Below are 23555 nucleotides of genomic sequence, written 5' to 3' on the forward strand. Positions count from 1 at the left end.
GCACACAGCAATGCTCCTTATATGTACCCATGCTAACAGGTTAGAGCTTTCACACTGCACGCGGTTGCAGTCCGTCGATCCGTTCCAGGTGCGGCAAATATACAGCATACAGAAGTGCAGATATCGTTATTTCCGCACCGAGTCTATTTTTGCTGTGCCGCAAACGCTGAATTAAAGTGACAGCGCATGTTTCGTGGTCAAAATTAACAAAGATTGACCTGAAAATGTAGTAATTTCACCATGAATGGGTTTAATTAAATAAAATGTAGAAATCTCACCATAAATGCATTTAATTAGGCCTACTATTATTTTTCACAGTCATCTTTTTACTTTTAGAAGACCGGGGTAAAGCAAGGTAAACTACAATTTACTTCAACAAGGCGACATAATGAACAATACTCGTCTCATTCGTGGAGGTGGAAAACAAGATCTTTGTGACATGCAAGATTTATTTTATTAAAATTTAAATGGAAAAGAAAAGGCATGAGAGTCGGCTGTTTTTGTCAATTTACAGTTAAATATTTGGCCACTTGCTTGAGCAACTTAATAATTAATGCATGGAATAATAGCCCCACGTAACGTTGTTTAAATTGTGCTTAAATGTGCATGCGTCCATTAAAGAGTGTATATGTGTACAAAGAGAATCGCAATGCTGACAAAACTTTGTTTTAAATAAAAGTTGCAGCGTAACTTCTGGATTTTAAATAAAAATAGTGTTTGTGGTACTGCCGTGAATCACTGCAAACGCATCATAATGTGAAGCATATAGCGCGTGCTGCTCCTGCACCGCACGCACACACACACACACACACACACACACACACGGCACACGGAGTATGTGTGAAACGGCCGTTAGATCCACCTACAGTTCTTAGAAACTTAGATGTGTCACGCACATTATATCTCTTTATTTCGTACAACAGCAGCACTCATCTTGTTTGTTTATAGCGGATGCCGATGAAGCGGCCGTAAACCGGAAACTGATATGCCAACTTCTGACAATAGCGGAAGTTCGTCTCGACGCTTGTGCACATAGCCCATGGCATACTTTATCAGGAAAGCTTAACTTTTCTTCGTCAAATATGACTGTCTCGGTTTCTTTTACGTTCATGGCCAAAAGAAGTGCATTTTCATGGTTGAAGGGGAACCAAACGGACACGATTAATTGAATACAGGATAATGTCACCTACTTTACAAGTAGTGTTGATTAGCTCTTTATGAACATACATGGCCAACAGTTGTATTATTTTATTTCTTTAATATTTTTGTTCACCCTTCAGCGCAGGCCACAGGTATGTTATTATCTAATATGTGCGTAATCGTTTCAATATAAACTAGATGTACCGCAGGGCGGTACAAAATATGACCGCCGCTCAGGCCTGCACTGGCTTTCCACAAAAATAAATGACGTGGAGCAATTTGGCTGTATTGCGTGTTTATGTATACACCTAAAAAAAGTAGTAGTATGTGCATGTCTGTGTGTATGTGTGTGTGTTTGTGTATGTGTGTGTCTGTGTGTGTGTGTCTGTGCGTGTATGTGTGCGTGCGTACATGTGTGTGCGCGTGTGTGTTTGTGTGTGTGTGTCTGTGCATGTGGATTTGTATGTGTGTGTATGGATGTGTGTGTCTGTGCGTGTGGATGTCAGTGTGTGTGCATGCTTGCGTTTGTTTGTATTCCTGCATGTGTGTGTGTGACAGTATCATCCTAAACCAGCAACCCTTCGCTCAACACCACCATCTACAGGCCGATGAGTGTACAGTCACTAAATGTGCACATAAATGAATTTATTTTATACCCCCCCCATGGATGAAATTCTACGAAACTTAGCACACCCCCAGAGGATGTCAAGTTAATCATACACATGAAATATGGTGCAGTTCTGAACATCTCAACTGAAGATAGGGGCGAATAAAGTAGAATAATATTGCATTTAAATTTTTTATGGGAGGGGCGCAAATCACAAATGAGTGATTATGGGCTAGGTTGATGTGGGCCCTTAAGAGCAACATACCATAAACATTTCTTCATCCTCGGTGCCACGGTTCAGGTAGTTATTTAGGAAAAACTGCATTTTTTGGGTTTGGGGGGGCCCAGCGCGGGGGGGGAGTGGCCCCCGGGGACCAAACGAAATTTTTCCGTAAAAGTCTAGTGGGGCTACATGCCCACCAAATTTCATGTTCCCCGATGTTTCGGTGTCCCTGGTATCGTTGACGAAAAAATTCAGTAGATGACGAAAAAAAAAAAAAAAAACTTTGACAATCGATTATGGGCTAGGTTGATGTGGGCCCTTAAGACCAACATACCATAAAAATTTCTTCATCCTCGGTGCCACGGTTCAGGTAGTTATTTAGGAAAAACTGCATTTTTTGGGTTTGGGGGGGCCCAGCGCGGGGGGGGGAGTGGCCCCCGGGGACCAAACGAAATTTTTCCGTAAAAGTCTAGTGGGGCTACATGCCCACCAAATTTCATGTTCCCCGGTGTTTCGGTGTCCCTGGTATCGTTGACGAAAAATTCACGGGGGCCCCAGTGCGGGGGGGGAAGTGGCCCCCGGGGACCAAACGAAATTTTTCCGTAAAAGTCTAGTAGACCAACATACCATAAAAAATTCTTCATCCTCGGTGCCACGGTTCAGGTAGTTATTTAGGAAAAACTGCATTTTTTGGGGTTGGGGGGGCCCAGCGCGGGGGGGGAGTGGCCCCCGGGGACCAAACGAAATTTTTCCGTACAAGTCTAGTGGGGCTACATGCCCACCAAATTTCATGTTCCCCGGTGTTTCGGTGTCCCTGGTATCGTTGACGAAAAATTCACGGGGGCCCCAGCGCGGGGGGGGGAAGTGGCCCCCGGGGACCAAACGAAATTTTTCCGTAAAAGTCTAGTAGACCAACATACCATAAAAAATTCTTCATCCTCGGTGCCACGGTTCAGGTAGTTATTTAGGAAAAACTGCATTTTTTTGGGGTTTGGGGGGGCCCAGCGCGGGGGGGGAGTGGCCCCCGGGGACCAAACGAAATTTTTACGTAGAAGTCTAGTGGGGCTACATGCCCACCAAATTTCATGTTCCCCGGTGCTTCGGTGTCCCTGGTATCGTTGACGAAAAATTTACGGGGGCCCCAGCGCGGGGGGGGAAGTGGCCCCCGGGGACCAAACGAAATTTTTCCGTAAAAGTCTAGTAGACCAACATACCATAAAATTTTCTTCATCCTCGGTGCCACGGTTCAGGTAGTTATTTAGGAAAAACTGCATTTTTTTGGGTTTGGGGGGGCCCAGCGCGGGGGGGGAGTGGCCCCCGGGGACCAAACGAAATTTTTCCGTACAAGTCTAGTGGGGCTACATGCCCACCAAATTTCATGTTCCCCGGTGTTTCGGTTTCCCTGGTATCGTTGACGAAAAATTCAGTAAGGTGACGAAAAAAAAAAAAAAAAACTTTGACAATCCCTATATGACCGCTTTCGCTAGCTACGCTAGCGGCGGTCATAATAACCCTTTAATGGTTATGTTAATAAATGTTGCATTGTTCATTAGGCCTAAAATAATTTTATTGGTTGGTTAGCTAGTTTCTTTAATAGCAGAGAGAGCTAAAGAGAAGGAAATAACTAAAAGCGAGAGATAGACGGCTGCGTGGACCCATCTCGGTCATAAGCGGTTGGTATAAGGTATGTGGGTTTTTTTTTTTTTTTATTTTTTTTTTTATATCAAAACAATTCTCAAGGATATTTTATATAACTAATGTCTAGTTTGAAGGTGAAATTTACCTCATGGAACTGTAGGGGTTTAAATAATATCACAAAGGTTAAACAAGTGATGAACAGGATCAAATTCTTGCAATCAAAAATTGTTTTCTTGCAAGAAACCCATCTACTGGGTGGGGATATTTCTAAAATAAAAAGAAGATGGCAGGGCCAGGTGTTGTCAGCGCTTTATACCACCCATGCTAGAGAGGTGATGATATTAATTCATAAATCTGTCCCACTACAAATAAAAAATATAATTAAGGACCCTGCTGGTAGATGTTTCATAATTCAGGGAATGTTATTATTTGAAAATATAAATCTGATAAATGTGTATGGCCCAAATGAAGATGACCCTAAATTCTATAATAATCTGTTTCTGACTGTCTCAAATCTATCTGGGCAATACATAATAGCTGGCGACTTTAACTGCACGTTAGATCCAGTAAGAGATAGATCATCAGGCTTGGATAATACTCACAATAGATCAAGAAAGACCATAAGCCATTTTATGAAAGAATTAAACTTGTTGGATATATGTAGACATGGCAAACCCAATGCAGTAGAATACTCCTGTTATTCCAGCACTTATAAAACTCACTCACGTATAGATTATTTTTTGGTTTCAGCATTACTTGTTTCAAAAATTAACGACTGTCAATATAGTAGTATAGTAATATCTGACCATGCAGCTGTTTCACTCACTTATACTGATACTAAACTTGTGAGTGATCCCCCGAAATGGCGCCTTCAACCAGGATGGCTTACAGATCCCACATTTATAGATTTTTTAGATAAACAAATCGACATGTACTTTGTATGTAACACTTCTCAAACGTCTGCTAGCATAAGATGGGAGGCATTTAAGGCCTTTCTTAGGGGTCAAATAATTAGCTTTACCAGCTCAAAAAAAAGAGTTCACAATTAGAAATAAAGACATTAGATAAGAAAATTAAAGAACTTTAAATAGATCTCTAAGAAGCCTAACTCTAACGATATACATGTACAATTACTTCTACTTAGAGCAAAGTACAATGAATTGTCAGCTAACAAAGCACCAGTTAATTTAATAAGACTTAAACAATCCTTTTATGACCAAGGGGAAAAACCTGGGAAACTTTTAGCATGGCGCATTAAGCAACAACAAACAGAAAGGTCTATTAACTGCATTGAAGATCCAAATGGTAGATCCATAGTAGACCCTAAAGAAATTAATGAGGCCTTCAGGGTATTCTATGAGAAACTGTATAGCTCTGATGCTGCGTTCACACCAAACGCGAATATGCGTCTGGCGCGAGTGATTTCAATGTTAAGTCAATGGTAAGACGCGTTTACGCGCGTCTGGAGGTCTTGCGGCGCGAATGAGGCGTTTAGCGCGGCGCGTTTTTCGCCTCATTCGCGCGAACTAGACGCGAATTGAGCGTCTGGCGCGTTTCGCGCGTTAAGCGCGAATTGTGCTTTTTGTGCATCACGCGTTTGACGCGAATTCGCGTCTGCCGCCCGAGTTGAAAAATCTGAACTTCTGCGTCAATTCGCGCCGCGTTAACCAATCAGGAGCCTGCCTGCTTGCTGCTGTCACGTGGTGAACTGACAGTTTAATATTATTTTATGTTTGGCCTCAATAAATTATTTTGTAATATGACTAAAATGCACAACAAAGCAAATCTTTCACATAAAAACTCGATTTCAATATGAGAGATAGCCTACTCATTTGTATTGAATGCTATTTATTCCATATCTATTCTAGATTAGCCTATATGAAACTTTATTAATCTAATGTAAAGACACCAAACACAATTAAGTGTATAAAAACTTTTCAAAAAAATAACAGGACAGGTTTCACTTTTGGAGGCTGCCTCCATTTATTATCAAAACAAAAATAAATGACAGATTAGGTGCGGGAGAGGGTGAACCTCGCGCCGGGCTTTACAGCGCGGGCTCGTCAGGCAGCGACCACTCGAGGCCGAGGCTTTATACGGCCTACGCTGTCCTCGTCAGCGTCCTCACCGTTAGGTCCACCAAACCTACCTCCTAGAGCAAATTGTGAAACTCCTGAAACCCTCCGGAGGTTTTGGTGGACCCGAGTACAGCGACGATGTCCCCTACGCAGCTGTTTCTGCTCTTCAGATCATATAAGAGCGGTGACTCTCTCGATTAATGCTATTGCTAATGCTCGATAAACATCTAAAAAAGATGGCCGCCAACAGCTTAGAAACTTTCGCCCCCTGACTTCGCCTTTGACGCGCGTAAATTTCGCTTCAAACTTTTGATTTGACGCGCGAATGTACACAAAGTGGTCACGCGTATAACTAGACGCGGCAGGCGCGAATTTTGACGCAGATTCGCGTTTGGTGTGAACGCAGCATGAGGGTACTTGTAATCTTGATAAGCAATCACAATTCCTAAACAACCTTAATATTCCTAGAATTTCAGAAAATGAAAGTAGTGCATTAGATGGAGAAATAACAAAAGTAGAAATTGTAGAAGCAATTAGCAGTATGCAAGCTGGAAAAGCGGCAGGCCCAGATGGCATACCTATAGATATTTATAAAAAATTTCAGTCCAAATTAATTTCACCCCTGTTAGAGATGTTCCAGGAGTCTTTCAGGAATGGTCTTCTCCCCACAACCATGAGGAGAGCCCTAATAACATTACTTCCAAAACCAGGAAAACCAAACACAAAATGCGAAAACATGCGTCCAATCAGCCTTCTAAACTCAGATACAAAAATACTCAGCAAAGTTCTTGCAAGAAGATTGGAGAGTCTGTTGCCTCTGGTGGTGGGAGAGGACCAAAATGGATTTATTCAAGGTAGACAGGGCTTTCATAATGTCAGACGAGTGCTCAATATTTTACATATCCATAGATGGTCAAAAGACACAGCTTTACTCTCTCTTGATGCAGAGAAGGCCTTTGACCGTGTCGAATGGCACTTCTTATTTGAGGTGCTCACTCGCTTTGGCTTTGGGGATAAATTTTGTAAATGGGTTAGACTGCTTTGTACTGGGCTCACCGCAGAAGTTTTGACCAATAATGTGGTCTCTAAACATTTTAACATCTCTAGAAGGTGCCCGCAAGGTAGTCCTCTATCACCTTTATTATTTATCCTTGCAATAGAACCTTTTGCCATAGCGGTGAGGATGCATAGTGAAATTATTGGAATCCGAGAAAGTCACCTGGAACATAAAATAGCACTATTTGCAGATGACGTAATTTTGTTTCTGAAAAACCTGGGTAGTTCTGTCCCTGCACTCGTAGATTTCATTGAAACTTTTGGAAAAATATCTGGTTACAAAGTTAATCACTCAAAATCATCCATAATGTTACTTAACGAATTAGAGAGAGAAAATAGCCAGGGTTATGCCTCTACCTTCGTTTCAACAGATCATTTTACATATCTAGGCATAAAAATTGTCCCCGAGGTGAATAAGATTGCCCAGATAAATTATGACCCAATTCTGGAAGATACTACCTCATCAATAGAACGTTAGACATCTTTACCCATCTCAATGATTGGCAGGATAAATATTCTAAAAATGAATATTCTTCCTAAATGTCTTTATTTGTTTCAAAATATTCCCCTACCCCCTCCCTCATCTTTGTTTACTAGAATTAAGAAATTGTTTACCAACTTTATTTGGCAAAATAAACGTCCCAGACTACGTCTATCTTTATTATACCTACCATTTGACCGAGGAGGCCTTAAATGTACAAACATTCAATGGTATTACTGGGCAGCTCAGCTTCGTACAATTATGTTTTATTTTTCATCTGAAAGCCCTCCTGCTTGGATGGATTTGGAAGCTTGTTCTATAACACCAAAATTACCATTGCACCTATACCTGTATTCAGCAGACCACAAAAACCTAAGAAAAAACACAGATAATCCAATCGTATTGAACATGATCAATATTTGGTTTAATTCATGTAAATATTTTAATTTAAACTCCTCCTTGTCACGTTTCAGTCCTATTTGGGGTAATGTTAATTTCAAACCAGGGAAATGTGATGCAGGATTTCGGATGTGGGCTGAGAAAGGGTTGAGAAAAGTGCAAGATATGTACAGTGAAGATGAAGTACTTGTGTCTTTTACAGCAAAATCAGCCAAGTATGACATTCCAAAAACCCACTTTTTCAAATATCTTCAATTTAGAAGCTTTATATCCTCATCTCAAAATCGTTCATTAGACATCCCGGCCATTTCCCCACTAGAGACAGCAATTATAGGACATTGTTATGATAAAGGTTCAATGTCATCTTTGTATGACTTGTTTGTGTCTGGGTCTGATGAATCCTCAGAATCAAAATTAAGATTATGGAAAGAAGATATAGATGTCGAAATATCCCTAGAAGATTGGAATAAGGCATGTAAGAAGGCTCAGATGCAGACAGTCAACACTAGCTTGAAACTCATACAGTACAAATGACTGATGCGTACATACATAACTCCTGCCAAGTTGCACAAGTTTAACGATAATATTCCTGATACCTGTATAAAGTGTGATGAGGCAAGAGGTACATTGTACCACTGTATATGGGAATGTATGAAAGTGAAACCCTTTTGGCAAGGTATTATTGATATGATTGACCAAATCTTATCTAAGAAACTACCACTGGATCCTAAGCTTTTTATCCTGGGTATATATCCTACCAGCCCCCCTGTACAGAGAAAAGAGGTCAGATTAATAGACATGTGTATTTTACAAGCTAAACGTACAATTGCTCTTAATTGGAAAAATATCAATGAGCCAAGAATTGGAATGTGGGTTAAAGAAATGGCTTCAAATATGTCAATGGAAAAGATAACGTACATTGTTAAGAATACACAAAATGCTTTTGAAGATGTCTGGAGACCTTTTAAGAACTTCTTAAGGCACAATGTTAATGTTGGTAATCTGCTACAGGAAGATCAAGCCCTGAGGGAATGAGAAGCATTATGATCTTCAAAATAGGAACGTGAAACTCTTCTTACCTGATCTAGGTATCTTTAAAAAAACACACACACACATCCTTTTTAGTTATTTTATTTTATTTTAATTTTATCTTATTTTTTTATTTTATTTTTCATTTTATTTTTCTCCTCCAGGGAGGAGTGTTTGGAGGGAGAACAGGGTATAAAATGTTTGCTGTGTTTTACATGATTGCTATTCATTATGTAATCTGTTGTGATATGCAAACTGAAAATGTAATACATATATTGTTCAAAAAAAAAAAGTACATGCACCATGTTACGAGTGAGCGAGCACACTGTGGTAAGATGGCCGCCGTGTGCGGACGTCGACCTCCATTGGCCAGCAGCGCGCACGAGACATCTAGCCTTTATATGATATCTATGCTGATTAGTGCCAAAAACATTGATTAACTCATGAAAACCAAGTAGCTGTAAGTAACCAATATTTAATGCTAATATAAATTGCTCATTTGCCTCTGGACAGATTGCACTGCTGTTTGATTGAAATGTAACATCTATGCAAAATAATCCTTGAAATATTTCTCATTTAAGGCCATTCCTGTTTGGAATATGTGATTGAGTATTGTCAACAATAAGCAGAAACATTCTGCATTTCCATTTTGTAGTGTGGATCATTCATTGCGACATTTCAACTTATTCTAATGTTTATGAATCTGTTATCTGCTTGACAAATAATTTATGCAACTGCCCACTGACATGCTTTTAAAGCTATTGTTATCCTATTTTTTGGCATTCAAACACCTTAAAATCCACAAATGTAGGGCAGAGAAATCCAAATTTACCCTCCCCTGATGTTTCGAGCTCAGCCCCTGATGTTTTTAAAACCTAGAAACGCCCCTGCAAATGCATATATAGTATTTGTAACTTAAATAAGTAATAATCAAATAAAGATACCATTTTTTTAACAATATTTTAAGGAGTTGTAACATTTTACAGTCTTACAGTGAAGTGGCCCTCAGTGAAAATGAGTTTGACACCCCTGGTGTAAATGCTACAAAAGCTCAAGCCAAACATGCATAAAAACACTACTTTTATTCCTTTTAGTTATACAAATGTCTCATTAAAATGTCTACAAATGTTTAAAACTGATCAGAGATCAGGCAAAACCCATAGACATTTGTTCAGTGGTTCACCGCATGATGGGTTCACAGAGATCATTGACATTTTGAAATGGTTATGAGGCAACAAAGCCTCATTTACTAAAATCACGTGACTTTCACAGGTTGATACACGCTCTGAACCACTGATATGAAACAAAAGATTCATAAAGGTGTCTTAGCTTCGTGAAGAAGTGTTTTGAGATCGCCCGTCACTACTTTCATTACATAAGACATGATTAGCAAGTTGTTTGCATAAAATAGTCCATTGAAACTCACTTGATTTAATTTTTCTTTTAGACCTGATGGACGTGAACAAGAAAGGAAAAACAGAAGACAAAAAATCTGTCTCCTGCCCTCAATGTAAAAAACGCTTCACATGTAAATCAAGTCTGAAGATTCACATGAGAGTTCACACTGGGAAGAAGCGGCTCAGGCTTTCACTCTGAAATCACATCAGCTTCTCATTCTGACGAAAGACCATTTAACTGTGATCAGTGCGGTAAACAGTTTCACTGAGCTTCAGTCCTGAAGAAACACCTGAAGATTCACACAAAGGAGAAGATTCATTAGTAATATTACAGCAGAAAAGAGACGGCGGTGTGAGTTTCAGTGCTGAAGTCCTTTACTACAGATGATGAACTGAAAGACCACCAGAAAATTCACACTTGAGAAGAAGGCCATAACACTTTTAAGAGAGACGTGTATCTGATATTAATATTTTTTTCGTTCTTTGTTTTTTCTTTGTTTTTGAACATCTAGTTCAGTGGTTTTCAAACTTTTTCCAGAGCGGAACCCCTTTTATTTTATTTTTTTGTTAATTGACGCAACCCATAGGCCTATATAGGCCTATTCTTAAGCCAAACATACAGAATACAATGGGGCTAAAGGCGCATTAGACTTTATTCTCATTTAAAAGTGCTCTGTTATGCACAGCTGGCACAAAAATTCAGCTCTGATGATGCACGTACAGTGGCTTCTCCGTGACGTGATCGCAATGCAAAGTTGATTCTGCACTCTTTTGATCTAGCTAAAGCTACAGGGATGCTAATTAACCGGTTAACCATTAACCATTGTAACCATTTTAACCATTAATAGCCTACTATCGTTTGCTGTATGCTTAAAAAATTCCCTAAAAATATTCCACAACAAATCCTTTAAATTTAAAGATAATCAGAACAGAACAAGAATGAAAAAAAAATCTATAAACAAGCCAAAACAAAATAATTTGAAGCGAAAGCGGCGTTGGGCTCACTTAACTCTCATTCGAATACATTTTTTTTCCATATTCACGATTTATTTGGATGATAAACTATTACTTATTGTAGGCTTCTAAGAAAAAATTAAAATGATTATCCCCCAAATTTTAAATATTTATTAGGCTTAAAAAATATAACTTTTAATTTAAGTGAACTTAAAACAAACCTTGCATAAAACCATTATAAATGTCATATTTACCTGTGCCTTTCCTGTCTAACAGGTTTAAATATACAGAAATTGAATTAGGTTATCAAAACATTCCGCACTGCATAAATTATACACTAAATATAGATAAATCCTTAATAAAGCTACAAGCATTCTTTAGTCAAGAGCAGTTAGTAGTTTTCTCTGTTTTCTTTGTCCTTTGGTTAACTTTACTGACAGAGAGAATTCGCTGCTGCCACTTTAGGACCAGCCGCTGCTGACGATCTCACGCATCCCAATCTCTCACTACTCTTTACTTTCATTTAAGATTATATTTAAATCATTTAAGACTGTTCTTGTGAGGATACTCGACAAAACGGACATTTATAAATGGACAACTATAACCGTCGGTCTTACGGTTATATACTAACCATCTTCATTTTTGTATTTACCTTGTCTTATTTTATCAACATCTCAATTTTATTATCCATTTTCTTATTTTCTGCAGATTCTGCTTGAATCAGGAATAATTTTAATTCCTAAAATCACGAAGTGTCCTAATATTATTGCTTTTTGAGCTTTCCATGTTTTAAATTCCTCAATATATCTTTTGCCTAATAAATGATATTTCACCTAATCGACACTAAAAAGACATTACAGTTGCATTTGATCACTTAAATTCACATGATTGTATTTAATTCCAATTAAATGCTCCACTGCTTCTCATACAGGTCACTTTACTTAAATTAAAATTTGTTAAATAAATCTTGGAGTCAGATCTTAGTTTCAGTAGTCACGTCATAGCAATAACTAAATCAGCAGACTATCATCTCAAAAATATTGCAATAAATAGATGCTTTGTTCCCAGTCAGAACATAGAGAAACTTGTTCATGCTTTCATCACCAGCATGGTGGATTATTGTAATGGACTCCTCACCGATTTGTTCAACAAGTGTATGCAAGACATAGATAAGCTAATAAAACATCATGGTTTCCCTTGAGAGGGAACATGATTCATGTTATTTTTTATTTCTTATGCACATGCTGTAATAATTTTATGATTATTTTAAATACTTGTCTGTGTAAACCATTGAGAATGAAATGTGCAATATAAATAAACTTGCCTTGCCTAAAATTATGGGGTAACGTAGCACTGTTTTACTTGGTTAAAACAATACTGAATACATTTGAGTGTGTTGAAAGATGTTTTGTTACTCTGTGCGTTTGCTTGGCAGCTGCTATAAGACATCTGTTGAACATCACAACAAGCTAGACTTATATTTGAATATCATATTAATAAAAGATGGATGACCAGGTCTCCAAACACCAACAAGCAGAACTCATGATATTCATAACACATCTCTATTTTACTAAGCAGATATTTGAACTGAGAAACTAGAAAACATATCCAGACAGAATATTCATAACAAATCCTGCAAGTTGTTGGCACTTGCTCTATTTTGTGCCAGCCTTTAATACGAAAAAAAAACCCACAAACTAAAACAAAAAACAGCACTTAAAATACCACATAAACAACAAAAACTGGTCAATGTACACAAGTCTGAGTCGCCAGCAGAGCAACGCTGTCAAAATATCAAGGCGAATTTGAATTCTCTATTAATTCATCTATTTTTTAATCTACAGTTTAAAATCTTCAGATATACAGTGATTTCAGCATTTATGATTTGTTATTTCAACACTTATGAATTGTCATTTGCACTGTCTCAGTGCATTGTTGTTCTCCATGTTTTTGTTGCATTACATATGAATAGATTGAAAACATTTCTATAAGCAATCAATGCCAATAAAAAAGAAAATTCTTTAAACTTTTCCTGAACAATATAGCTGAAGAAGAAAGCATCAGTGCTTTAGTTTAGACTCTTTAGCCATCTGCTACGTCTTTTAACTCTGACTAGATCTATTAGGATTTCATCAGTCATGATCAGATGCTCTTCTTCACATAGAGACTCTTCTACTAAGCCTAACTTCTTCCTCATCCAGTTCGTTTTTCTGAATCTCCTGAATGCATTTCTCTGCTTCGACACATCATTAAAGTGCATCCCTTCCAACATCATCTCTATTTTACTAGGCAGATATTTGAACTGAGAAACTGGAAAACTTATCCAGACAGAATATATATATATATTTTTATATGAATGATTGAAGATCTTGATCACCATTCTGTAGAAACGGTTTTATATTCCTCCTTTAGCTGATCTTTGAATGTCAAGAGGATCATGGTCTCCAAACACTTCTTTAAGCTGTATTTTTCTCCTCAGTGAATCAACCCACTTTAATGATGATTAAGAAAAAGCCTGCGGTCCAATCTCAGTTCAAATTCAGCTCAGATTGAAGCTGTTTTACATGTTCAAGCACACTTAAAGTAAATCAGTATTAATCTAGAGTTCTCTCAAAGGTCATTCCATCACAAGTAGTCCACATATTGCAAAGTTGATTGTGTGAAAGATCATTGCTTGAAAGATCATGTGCTCCAAAGATCAGTTTTTGTTTCAAGGAGCTACAACCATCTTGAGCTGAGATATTGAGGTTTGTGTAAATAGAGTATAAACAAAGTTTGTGGTTCACCATGATTAGAACTGGTTTCTACCGGGGATTTTTGTTCTCCATTTCTGTCACCTGATAGAGTTTGTGTTTCTTGAACTTTCAAGTGAATTGAGCTTGAAATATTTGAATTGAGCTTTGTTTCAGCAAAATCTGAATTCGTCTCATATTTAATAAAGTTTGCATCCTTACATGATTTTCACTTTAAATATTATGAAGTTGCTTTGATTGTATAAAGCGCTATAAAAATAAAGGTGAAAAAAAAAATGATACAAAGATGGCTGCTATGGTCAAACCAAGTGAATGATTATACACTTACATGATATGATACATAATGATTAAGCTAACATTTTTAAAATTGACGCTCTAGCATATTGTGTGTCTGATCCCTGTGGCATTTCACTGAATCACACACATCCTCTCTGCGAATGCAAGTATAACTGCCCCAAAACCACCGGTTGCTTTGTGCTCTGATTCCTTTGTGGCACTCGCTCCCTCTTCACTGGTCAGGGTCTTCTCCAAGAGTCGCAGATTTCTTTCATAAAAAGATTGCTCAGCTTCTTGTCGTGACTGGTCAACTAAATCCCAGTATAGTTTCTTCCATTCTGTTTTAGAGAGCCGTTTGTGCTGCTGTTTGTGCTGCTTCACTTTCTCATCTAGTTTCTGTTTCTGAATCTTCTGAATGCATTTCTCAGTTTCATCAAACATGTCACTTGTAAAGTGCGCCCCTTCATTTTCTTCCGTTATCTTCTCTATTTTACAGATCAGATCTTTGATCTGTGGGGAACTGGCAGACTCGTTGTCCAGACAGAAGAATCGATTTCCACAACTGTCAACAAGTTTTTTGAGATCTGGATCACCTTCCTCTAGATATTGCTCTATGGTTTTCTTTTGCTTCTCCAATTGATCTTTGTAAGTAAAAATGATCATGGTGTATTTTAGTATATGTTCTCCAAACACTTCTTTGAGATGTTGCACTGTGTTTTTCTCCTCCTCAGTGAATCGACCCACTCTAATGACGATAAGAAAAACATGTGGTCCTGGAGAAGCGTATGTTACACATTTAACTATTTCAGTTTTAATCTGCTCTTTACTGAGTTCGGTATCATAAAGTCCAGGTGTGTCGATCACTGAGATCTTTTTGCCAAACCTCACTGTGGTTTCTAAATTACTCTGTTTTGTCTGAGAGATTGAACCGGCTGTAGATTTGAACACGTTTCTGCCGATGATGGTGTTTCCAGTGGCACTTTTCCCACATCCAGTTTTTCCCAGCAGAACCAGCCTGATCTGGTCTTTCCTTTCAGAAAACACATCAATCCCATCTGGATCTTCAGCTGCAGACTTTCCTGAAACTATAGATCAAACAAATCAGTAAAAAAAACACTTCAGGGATTATGTCCATATGACCAGTGCAGCAAACTACAGATGGACACTTATTGAACATATCACTATATATATTTATTATTAGAATCATTAACATTGGCAAATATATATATATATATATATATATATATATATATATATATACAGTAGCAAAAAAAAAGTATGTGAACCCCTTGAAATGAACTGGTTTTCTGCAGGAATTTGAGATAAAATTTGATCTGATGTGATGTGAACACACAGGCAATTACATTTTTTTGTACCTTTTTGAACAGACCAATTTAACAATCACAGTACTGGAGGAAAACGTAAGTGAACCCTTGGAGATAATAGGTGTTTGAACCTCATTTGACATCAATGACTTCAAGGATGCGCTTTTGGTAGCTCTGGATCAGACCTGCACAATGTTCACATGGAGTCTTTGACCATTCCTCTTCACAAAATGTTCTGCATTTTCTGTTTCTGAAGCTAGTCTGTGGTGGATTTACTTCAATGTTAAGGGTCATTGTCCTGCAGCATCACCAAACTTCTACAAAGCTTCAGCTGATGGACAGCCACCTTGACATTATCCTGTAGGATATTTTGATAAACTTGGGAATTCATTTTCCTCAATGATGGCAAGTGGTCCAGGCCCTGAGGCAGAGAAGCCAGCCCAAATCATGATGTTCCCTCCACCATACTTCACCATTGGGATGATGTTTTGATGTTGGTAAGCTGTGCCCTTTTTGTGGCGTACATGCTAATATTCTTCCTGAACAATTCAAGTTTAGTTTCATCAGTACATAAAACATTTTCCCAGTAGCAATGCAGTTTGCCAAGGTGCTTTTTGGCAAACTTCAGGCACACAGCAATGTTTTTTGGGGAGAGCACCGGGTTTGTCAGTGGATACCCTGCCTGTTCAAAAATGTACATATGGTAAACTCATGAACAGTGATGTTTTGCTAGTACCAATGATGTCTTCTAGCCATTGAGCCCTATCATACACCCAATGCAGCACCAGGCGTGACAAGTGTTTTTTTGCAAGTTTCAGCCCGACGCATTTATCATTTTCACATCCTGCAAAAGGATTTTTTATATAAAAAAATACATTTTATATATATTTTATATATATTTTATCCTATAAAATAACATAATATGTGTTGTATAAATAGAAAGTGCATTTGTGCCCATTCGTGCCCATGGGTGTCCTGGTCTGAAAACGAGGTGTGTTCAGGCGCATTGTTGGCACGTTCCTATTTTGAGGCAACTGAAATAGACTGAGCCATTGACCAAGTGAAACCTGGTCTAAAGTCAATGGCGCAGTATTTTTGTTTTTAATTTAAAGAGCGTGTTAGTAATGTGCACCTATAGGTCTACAACACACATACACTCTGCATATTACACACACACTGCTTATTACATACACAGGGATGCCCAGCAGCACACAAACATGCCAAATATAAAAAAGAAAAGGATTTAAATGTAAAAGATTAATATTGTGTACATAAAGATATAGTGGCATCCGGCTTGTCCCGTAGATGGTCATCTTGGCTGGGAGTCCACTTCTAGGAAGAGTAGCCACAGTACTAAACTGTCTCCATTTATAGACAATTTGTCTAACTGTCGACTGATGGATCCCTAAACGCTTTGAGATTGCCATGCATCCCTTTCCAGCCTTATGGAGATCAACTACTCTTGCACGTATGTTTTTCACAGAGTTTCTTTTTGTGAGGCATGGTTCACATCAGTTGATGCTTATGAACATCAATCTTAAAATGTTTGAGTGTCTTTTATCAATCAAAGCAACTCTAAACCACACATTCAAACTCATTTTATTAATGGGACTCCAAGTGTGCAAGCTACTGTCTCTAATTAGCTTTCGTTGAAGTAATTAGTCTATGGGTTCACTTACTTTTCCCTACAGCACTGTAAGGCCCCGTTTACACGTACATGGTTATTTTGAAAAACGGAGACATTTCCTTTCGTTTGTTCCCTTCGTTTACACGCAAATGGAGAATTCTCCTCTGAAAAAAATAATTTCTAAAAACTTGGCCAGAGTGGAGATTTTAGAAAACTTCGTTTGCATGTTTGAATGTTAACTGAGAGTTTTATGCAGCCGACGTCACAGTATGCGACAAAACTTGCACCTGTGTCAAAAGTGTGACCTTGTTCAAAAGAGAAAGAGGAAGTGATTCATTGCTTTTTTCAGGATTCTGATTGGCTACCGTGGGCTTGAGCTTCTTGTTACACTGCCACCTACAGGTTTGGCATGCTCTTGACGGCATATATACACGGGTTCGTGTAAACAAAAACTTTTCTGAAAACTGACAGGTGTGCACGATTTTATTTTAGAAAACGGAGAGGGTGCAATGTCCGTTTATGAAAATAGCCGGCCACAACAAACATGCCTAAATGTTTAATGGGCCTGTTCAATAAAGACACAAGAAATTGTAATTATTGTTTATAATTGTTATCAGTTTAAACACATTGTGTTTGTCTATTGTTGTGTCTTAGATCTGATCACATTTTTATGGCAAACTATTGCAGAAAATCAGTTCATACCAAAGGGTTTACATACTTTTTCTTGCTACTTATAGTAAAAGTATATTCTCCAATGAAAGGTTATAATTTTATATTTTTTTTAATAAAAGATTAAAAGGATTAACAATGCAGATTTATTTTCCCAGTCTTCTTTGATCATATTTACCAAGGGGTATGAATAATTTTGGGCTTAACTGTATATGCACGACTTACAGTTGACAGGAAAACCTCTTTTGCTGTCTCTCCTTTTCATTTGTTCCATGGTAAATTTCCCTTTGTTCTTCATCATCATTCGTTCAATCTTCTGCAGTAGTTCTTGTATCTGACTCTCTGATTTACTCTTGTTATTGAAACAGTGAAACCTTCCTCCACATTCATTCACCAGTTGTTGGAGATCTGCATGATCTTTGCTTCGAAGATATTCCTCAATGGTCTGCGGTTCATCCAGATCCTCCAGTTCATCTCCACGTGTGAAAAGGACCATCATGTACTTCTGAACTTCAGGACCAAATAAACCATTAATGAAATCCAGGATCTCTTCCTCTTTTTGCACAGGTTGCTCTAGAGGAACGGTGATCAGAACTGCACTGAGATCTTCTGAACATAGTTTGATCAGCTCTTCTTTCAGTTCCTCCAGCTTCTCTTCAGACAGATCTGGATCCAGTGGATCTGGAGAAATAATCACACACACCTGCTTCTCTCCGATCTTTGTTTCACCCTCACAAACTTCAGACTCATGCTTCTTTACTTTAAACTTCTTTTCTCCCAGTATAGTGTTTCCAGATGAGCTTGTCCCAGAACCAAATCTGCCCATCAGGAGAATCCGGACCACTGGATCATCTGAACTGGCGCAGATCTCCGACATCCTTGAATTAAATGCATAGAATAAGATCAGAACCAGGTCAGGTCAAGTTATCATTCTTCTCACTGCAAGCCAAGAGTAAAAAATTAACAAAACATACACTCTTAAAAATAAATGCTGGGTTATTTTTTTTTTTCTTTATGTTGGGTTGTTTTAGTGTAACTCAGCTGCTGGGTCAAATTTTACTGACAGTACCAAAGTCTGCATGTAACACTAATACATAAGACAGGACCGTGTTTGACAAGGGGTGTTGTCAAAAGGAGACGATGACATTAAAGTATTCCTAGCTAAAATACACAGGTTATGGAACATTACTGCAAGTATGGAAGCCCAGGAGGCTATTCAATCATTTATTTTACTTGACAGAAATGTTTTCATTTTACTGTCAGGAGCTATCCCTGAATGAAAATGAAATGAAAAACCCAGATTAAAATGAATATACAAGGAAGGAGTTTTTGCGACTTAATTTATTTGAAATGCATAAAATGTGTAGGTCTAAATAAAATAGACCGTGAACATTATTTGATATTTTTTATAGCTATGGCTATTTGACCATCAGTTGGCTTGTGCCCATCGATTCCAGACCTGCTATCCCAATGCAAATAAAAATGATATCTGTTGCATCAAATAATAACTACCATGTGCAGGACTCTTCATGCATTTTAAATGACGTTATGTTTTATAATTTTATATATACAATTAATAAATGTATTACTATTTTATAATATCTTTCGAGATTGGATTTCATTTTTCATGAAAGATAAAGCTTCATTTATTGAAACAGATGTAGACCTAACTTCATGTTATTTGTGTGTTTAACTTGTCGTTTTATTAGTCGACAGCAATAGTACAGAGCTATATCCCAACCCAAACATCTTAGATACAGAATTTCAGTGTTTTTACCATGAACACAGAACACAAGTTAGCATAACAGCAGACTACACACTTGCTCACTGACACTAATAACACTAATAACAGAGTTACATAACGGAGATACAATGCTGCAATGGCAGCAACAGTGTGAGTGCATTTAATTCGATCGATTATTATTGTATTATTGTATATTTACTAATATAAAAACCTAGCTGGGTGACATGGCCAAAAACATCACCTCAATATTTTTTTCAAAAAACATACAATATCGATATCACAATATTCAGTTACCATTAATGGGGAGGGAAAATCTTTCAACACGTTTGTTAGAACTTGAGAATAAATGTAAACAATTTGTTTGTTCACAATTAAACTCCACAGAGTTGCTACCTTTTAATTTAGGGCCCTATAAAAACAATTGTATTTTCCTCTAAATTCTGTGTTAGAATTTTTAAGTTTTTCCATACTAGTGTGTTAATAACAAATATCTTTTAACACTAAACATTGGTTAGTGAGATGTCTACATAAGTTACACATTTTGTACAATCTTGTACAGTTTTTTTAAACAAAAACAAGAACTGTGAAATTACACAGATTTCTGCAGCAACTCTTTGTTGTACTTGCACAGAAAAAAAAACTGATTCCATGTTCGTCGTCAGAATTAATCTTTACGGCCGGTGAAAAAACTGAAATTTATGCAGTCTTGCAATAAAATAATTACCTTAAATATTAACTTAAATTTAATGTTTTTTTTTTCTCAGCTAACCTACTCTGAGATAAAAGTTATACTTTGTACAAACTTTAAAAAATATATGGTTTGTTACAGCCAAATGTATTAGTTTTTCGATAGAAATTTTTATTTTCTGAAGACAAAATACTTCCGTATAATGTAAAAAGATGATTTATACCATACTTAATCAATACATTTTCTTTATACACAAACCAAAATGGTTATTAATGTAGGTCAATATGATTTTTTTTTTTTTTTGGTAGTATTGCAGCAACAAACACAGTCCTTGAGTCCGTGTGGAGAGATGTCTTACCTGAAGGTGCAAAGGTCCAACTTTTTATTTGAAGGTCGAAGATCGATCTTTAGTGAATGCGACTCCAGACAGATCACAAGAGAAATGCTTCTTAGAAAACAAAAACAGCACAAAACGTTAATAAAGCACACTCTTTAAATGAAACACGTAGAGGATTTAGTCAAAAGAAAAACGTTGAGGACAGTAGCAGCAGTGTTAAGCTGTACTTACACTTCAAATGCTCCTCCTACAGTTAGTTTACCTGTTCTGTCTGTTACCTGTGAGAGACGGAGCCTGATTGGTGCACAACACTCAATAAACATGATCAGACACTGACCGATGACCCTCATGAGCAAATGATTATCTAATGCTGTATTACAGATGTATTACAGTAACATAAACAGATTGATAAAGCCTCTGAGAAAGCGTCTTGAAGGTGTTCAAGAAAGTCAGTTCACTTCAGCAGCTGTTTGATTCTCACACACAGAAAAAGAAGCAAAAACGAAACTCGTCATACATGTCAAAGTGTTAAACTTAAATAGAATGGAATGTGAATTTAAAACGCTCATAATTCAAATGTGAAAAAGTATAAATATAGCAATAACTATTTTCACTTTCACAAGTTGAAAAGCTGATATCTGTAAATGTATTTCAGCATGTTTAATTAGGTATTCCTGATATCTAGAAAAAGGTGTTAGATAAAGAAGAGTAATTGTTACTATCGTTACAAACACTGATCACCATAATGGTAAGTTGTAAGTGGCCATGGCTGCTTCACAAATGTTTCCACGCCAGCTGTGATGGCACAAAAATACAATTAAAACTTAATTTTGGAAAAATACGTTGTATTACAAATTTGTATATTAACTGGATTTCTATTAATGCAATACAGTGAATGACAGCCATCTCTGGTTTTCTAGTGGATTACATTATTGGCAGTTTAGTTTTAGTGATTAATTTAAATATCATACACTGTCAGAAATAGGGGTACAGCAGGAGTCCATTTCTGTCCCCCAAGGTACATATGTGTACCTTTTTGAGGCTCAAAAAGGTACATATATGTCCCCAAGCATTAAAAGGTACAAATATATACCGTTTCTTTTAAAGGTTAAGGTACAATATCAAAAGACAGCCTCTGCTAAGTAATTTTATTTTATTTTTTGTAAAAAAAAATAGTTTTTTTTTAAGGTTTTAATGATACCTTAATCGGTAGATTTTAACTTATCACTATATTTGAGTAGCCTTGAAATAAAGGAAATAAAAGTTTTGTAAGTCAATTTACTGATATTAAAGGGGTGGTTTACTGCCTTTTTTCTTTGCTTGATTGTGTTTATGGGCTGCAATATAACATGTCTTCGTGTTTCGTTTGTTAAAAAACGCCTTATTTTTCCAAAATTTCACCTTTATTGTAAGCCGCTTCCTCCTCTGTCATTTGAACGACCGGTTGACTTCCTGAGTCTATGAAACCACTCCCTCAGAAAGTGGCAATGAGCTCAGATTGGTTAGTTCGGCCGGTGTGTTGTAATTGGCTAAACTGCGTCCGGAATCTTCACGCCCATTACCTTTACGGGCAACAGTTGCATGTGCTGCAAATGTAATGGTGTCAATATTGCCTCATCAGTTTGAGCCAGAATCAGACCCAGAGAGCGGTGATGAAGAGAGTCAAGCAGAACCTCCGCAAACACGGCTCTTACTAAACGTTTCTGAATGGTAATTTTTTTTAATTATTATTATTTTCTCAAAGAATTTCCATACGCTGTTAACGTTACTTGAAAATGCTACTGCTGTTTGTTAGCTTTTGAGATGCGCTTTCCCCCTGGTTAAACATTTGATATAACTGAATACATGACTGAGTAATACCGTTTTTTAAAGATATTGTTTTATTGATAGAATGAACAACCGTTTAACTATTCACAAAGCTTAGTTTACTCAGTTTGTCGTTTTCTTTAGGTGTACATGTGATAACAGCAGCTGAAGTTCGCTGTTGCGATAATTTTTTGAAGTTTGTACACGTTTCTTATACACACAAAATAACATCGAACTAACTAGCTCTTATAACCAAACAGCTTTGGCATTGGTTTGCGTTCTTGATCAAATAAAAAAATTACGTCATAAAGTATACATGGAAAATACGTTTACAAAATTTGTACATATTACAAATTCGGGTCCAAAATGTTTATACGCATCTGTCATATACTAAAGCCAGCGCTGGCATTTGTTTACATCCTTGATAAAACTAAAACAGTACGTCTTAAAATATACAGGCAAATACATTTAAAATGATTAAATCTTACTTGCAGGTTGTGGCCCAACAACTGCTGCCTCTGGTTTTAAAGCTGTAACTGCTTCATGTTGGAGTAATAGTTTCTTGTTGAATCCGGCATTGAACTCGTGTTGATTCTGGAAGCTGTCTTCCGTAAAATGCGCAGCACAGAGAGCTAAACTACGATTGTAATTGTCAGGAACATAATCAAACTTAAATTTGAACCATTGTTGACGAACTACAGCGTCTGTAGGAAGCCTGAACACAGAAGACCTGACGGCTACAGCTCTCCACTATAACTCCTCCTCTTCGACAGCAGAACATGTTCCGGAGGGAGGGTTGATGTAAATGTATGGGTTAGTTACGTATAAAACCCGGGAAGTATCTCGTTGTAGTCCCATTCGAGTCGTTTTTGTAGGCATTAAACTTCCTGATTTTTAAAAGACAATATCTCCGCTTACGTTGAACTTTCAGCGCAGCAACTTTGCAGATACTGTTCATGCACCAACAGCAACATTACACAGTATTTAAAATGAAAAAAGTGAAATAGCAATCAACCACCCCTTTAAATCATTATAACAGCAAAAACTCCAGTGTTAAATGAACTTTCCTGGGAGTTTATTTGGCTCTAGACTCAAGACTGTTAAAGTGTTAAAATATGAGTGTTAAATTAACAATCAAGAGTGCTAAAGTTAATGATCTAATTAAGTGATTCATTGAGTGATGATTGAGCATTATTGAAGACACCTGATGTTAACAAGCAGAATCATTGAAGGAGAAAATATATTTTTAAGACACCGTTATGGAGATCAGTGTTTGCTTTAGTTGGGTCTTTTGACCCTTAAACTGTTAACATTAGGTTTTGTTTGGC

General features: G+C 37.3%; 2 protein-coding genes across 2 annotated transcripts in view; one reads left to right on the plus strand and one right to left on the minus strand.

Moving 5' to 3' along the window:
* LOC308699868 (uncharacterized protein) overlaps positions 1-12345 on the plus strand; it is a 34057-nt gene extending 21712 nt beyond the window's left edge. Inside the window, exon 3 of the mRNA XM_081381004.1 lies at positions 10099-12345. Coding sequence (XP_081237130.1) covers positions 10099-10165 — 67 coding nt within the window. The 3' untranslated portion in view covers positions 10166-12345. The remainder of the gene's footprint in view (positions 1-10098) is intronic.
* Positions 12346-13412: 1067 nt separating this feature from the next.
* Positions 13413-20527, minus strand: LOC308699890 (GTPase IMAP family member 8-like). The gene is made up of 3 exons (XM_081381032.1): positions 20443-20527; positions 17878-18530; positions 13413-15116 (listed from the first exon to the last, which is right to left on the minus strand). The coding sequence occupies exons 2-3, from the start codon at positions 18527-18529 to the stop codon at positions 14164-14166; spliced, it is 1605 nt and encodes a 534-aa protein (XP_081237158.1). The 5' UTR covers position 18530; positions 20443-20527; the 3' UTR covers positions 13413-14163.
* Between the last annotated feature and the right edge of the window lie 3028 nt (positions 20528-23555).

This window comes from Scardinius erythrophthalmus, assembly GCF_964197995.2.
Source record: "Scardinius erythrophthalmus genome assembly, chromosome: 1".
NCBI classification, from domain to species: domain Eukaryota; kingdom Metazoa; phylum Chordata; class Actinopteri; order Cypriniformes; family Leuciscidae; genus Scardinius; species Scardinius erythrophthalmus.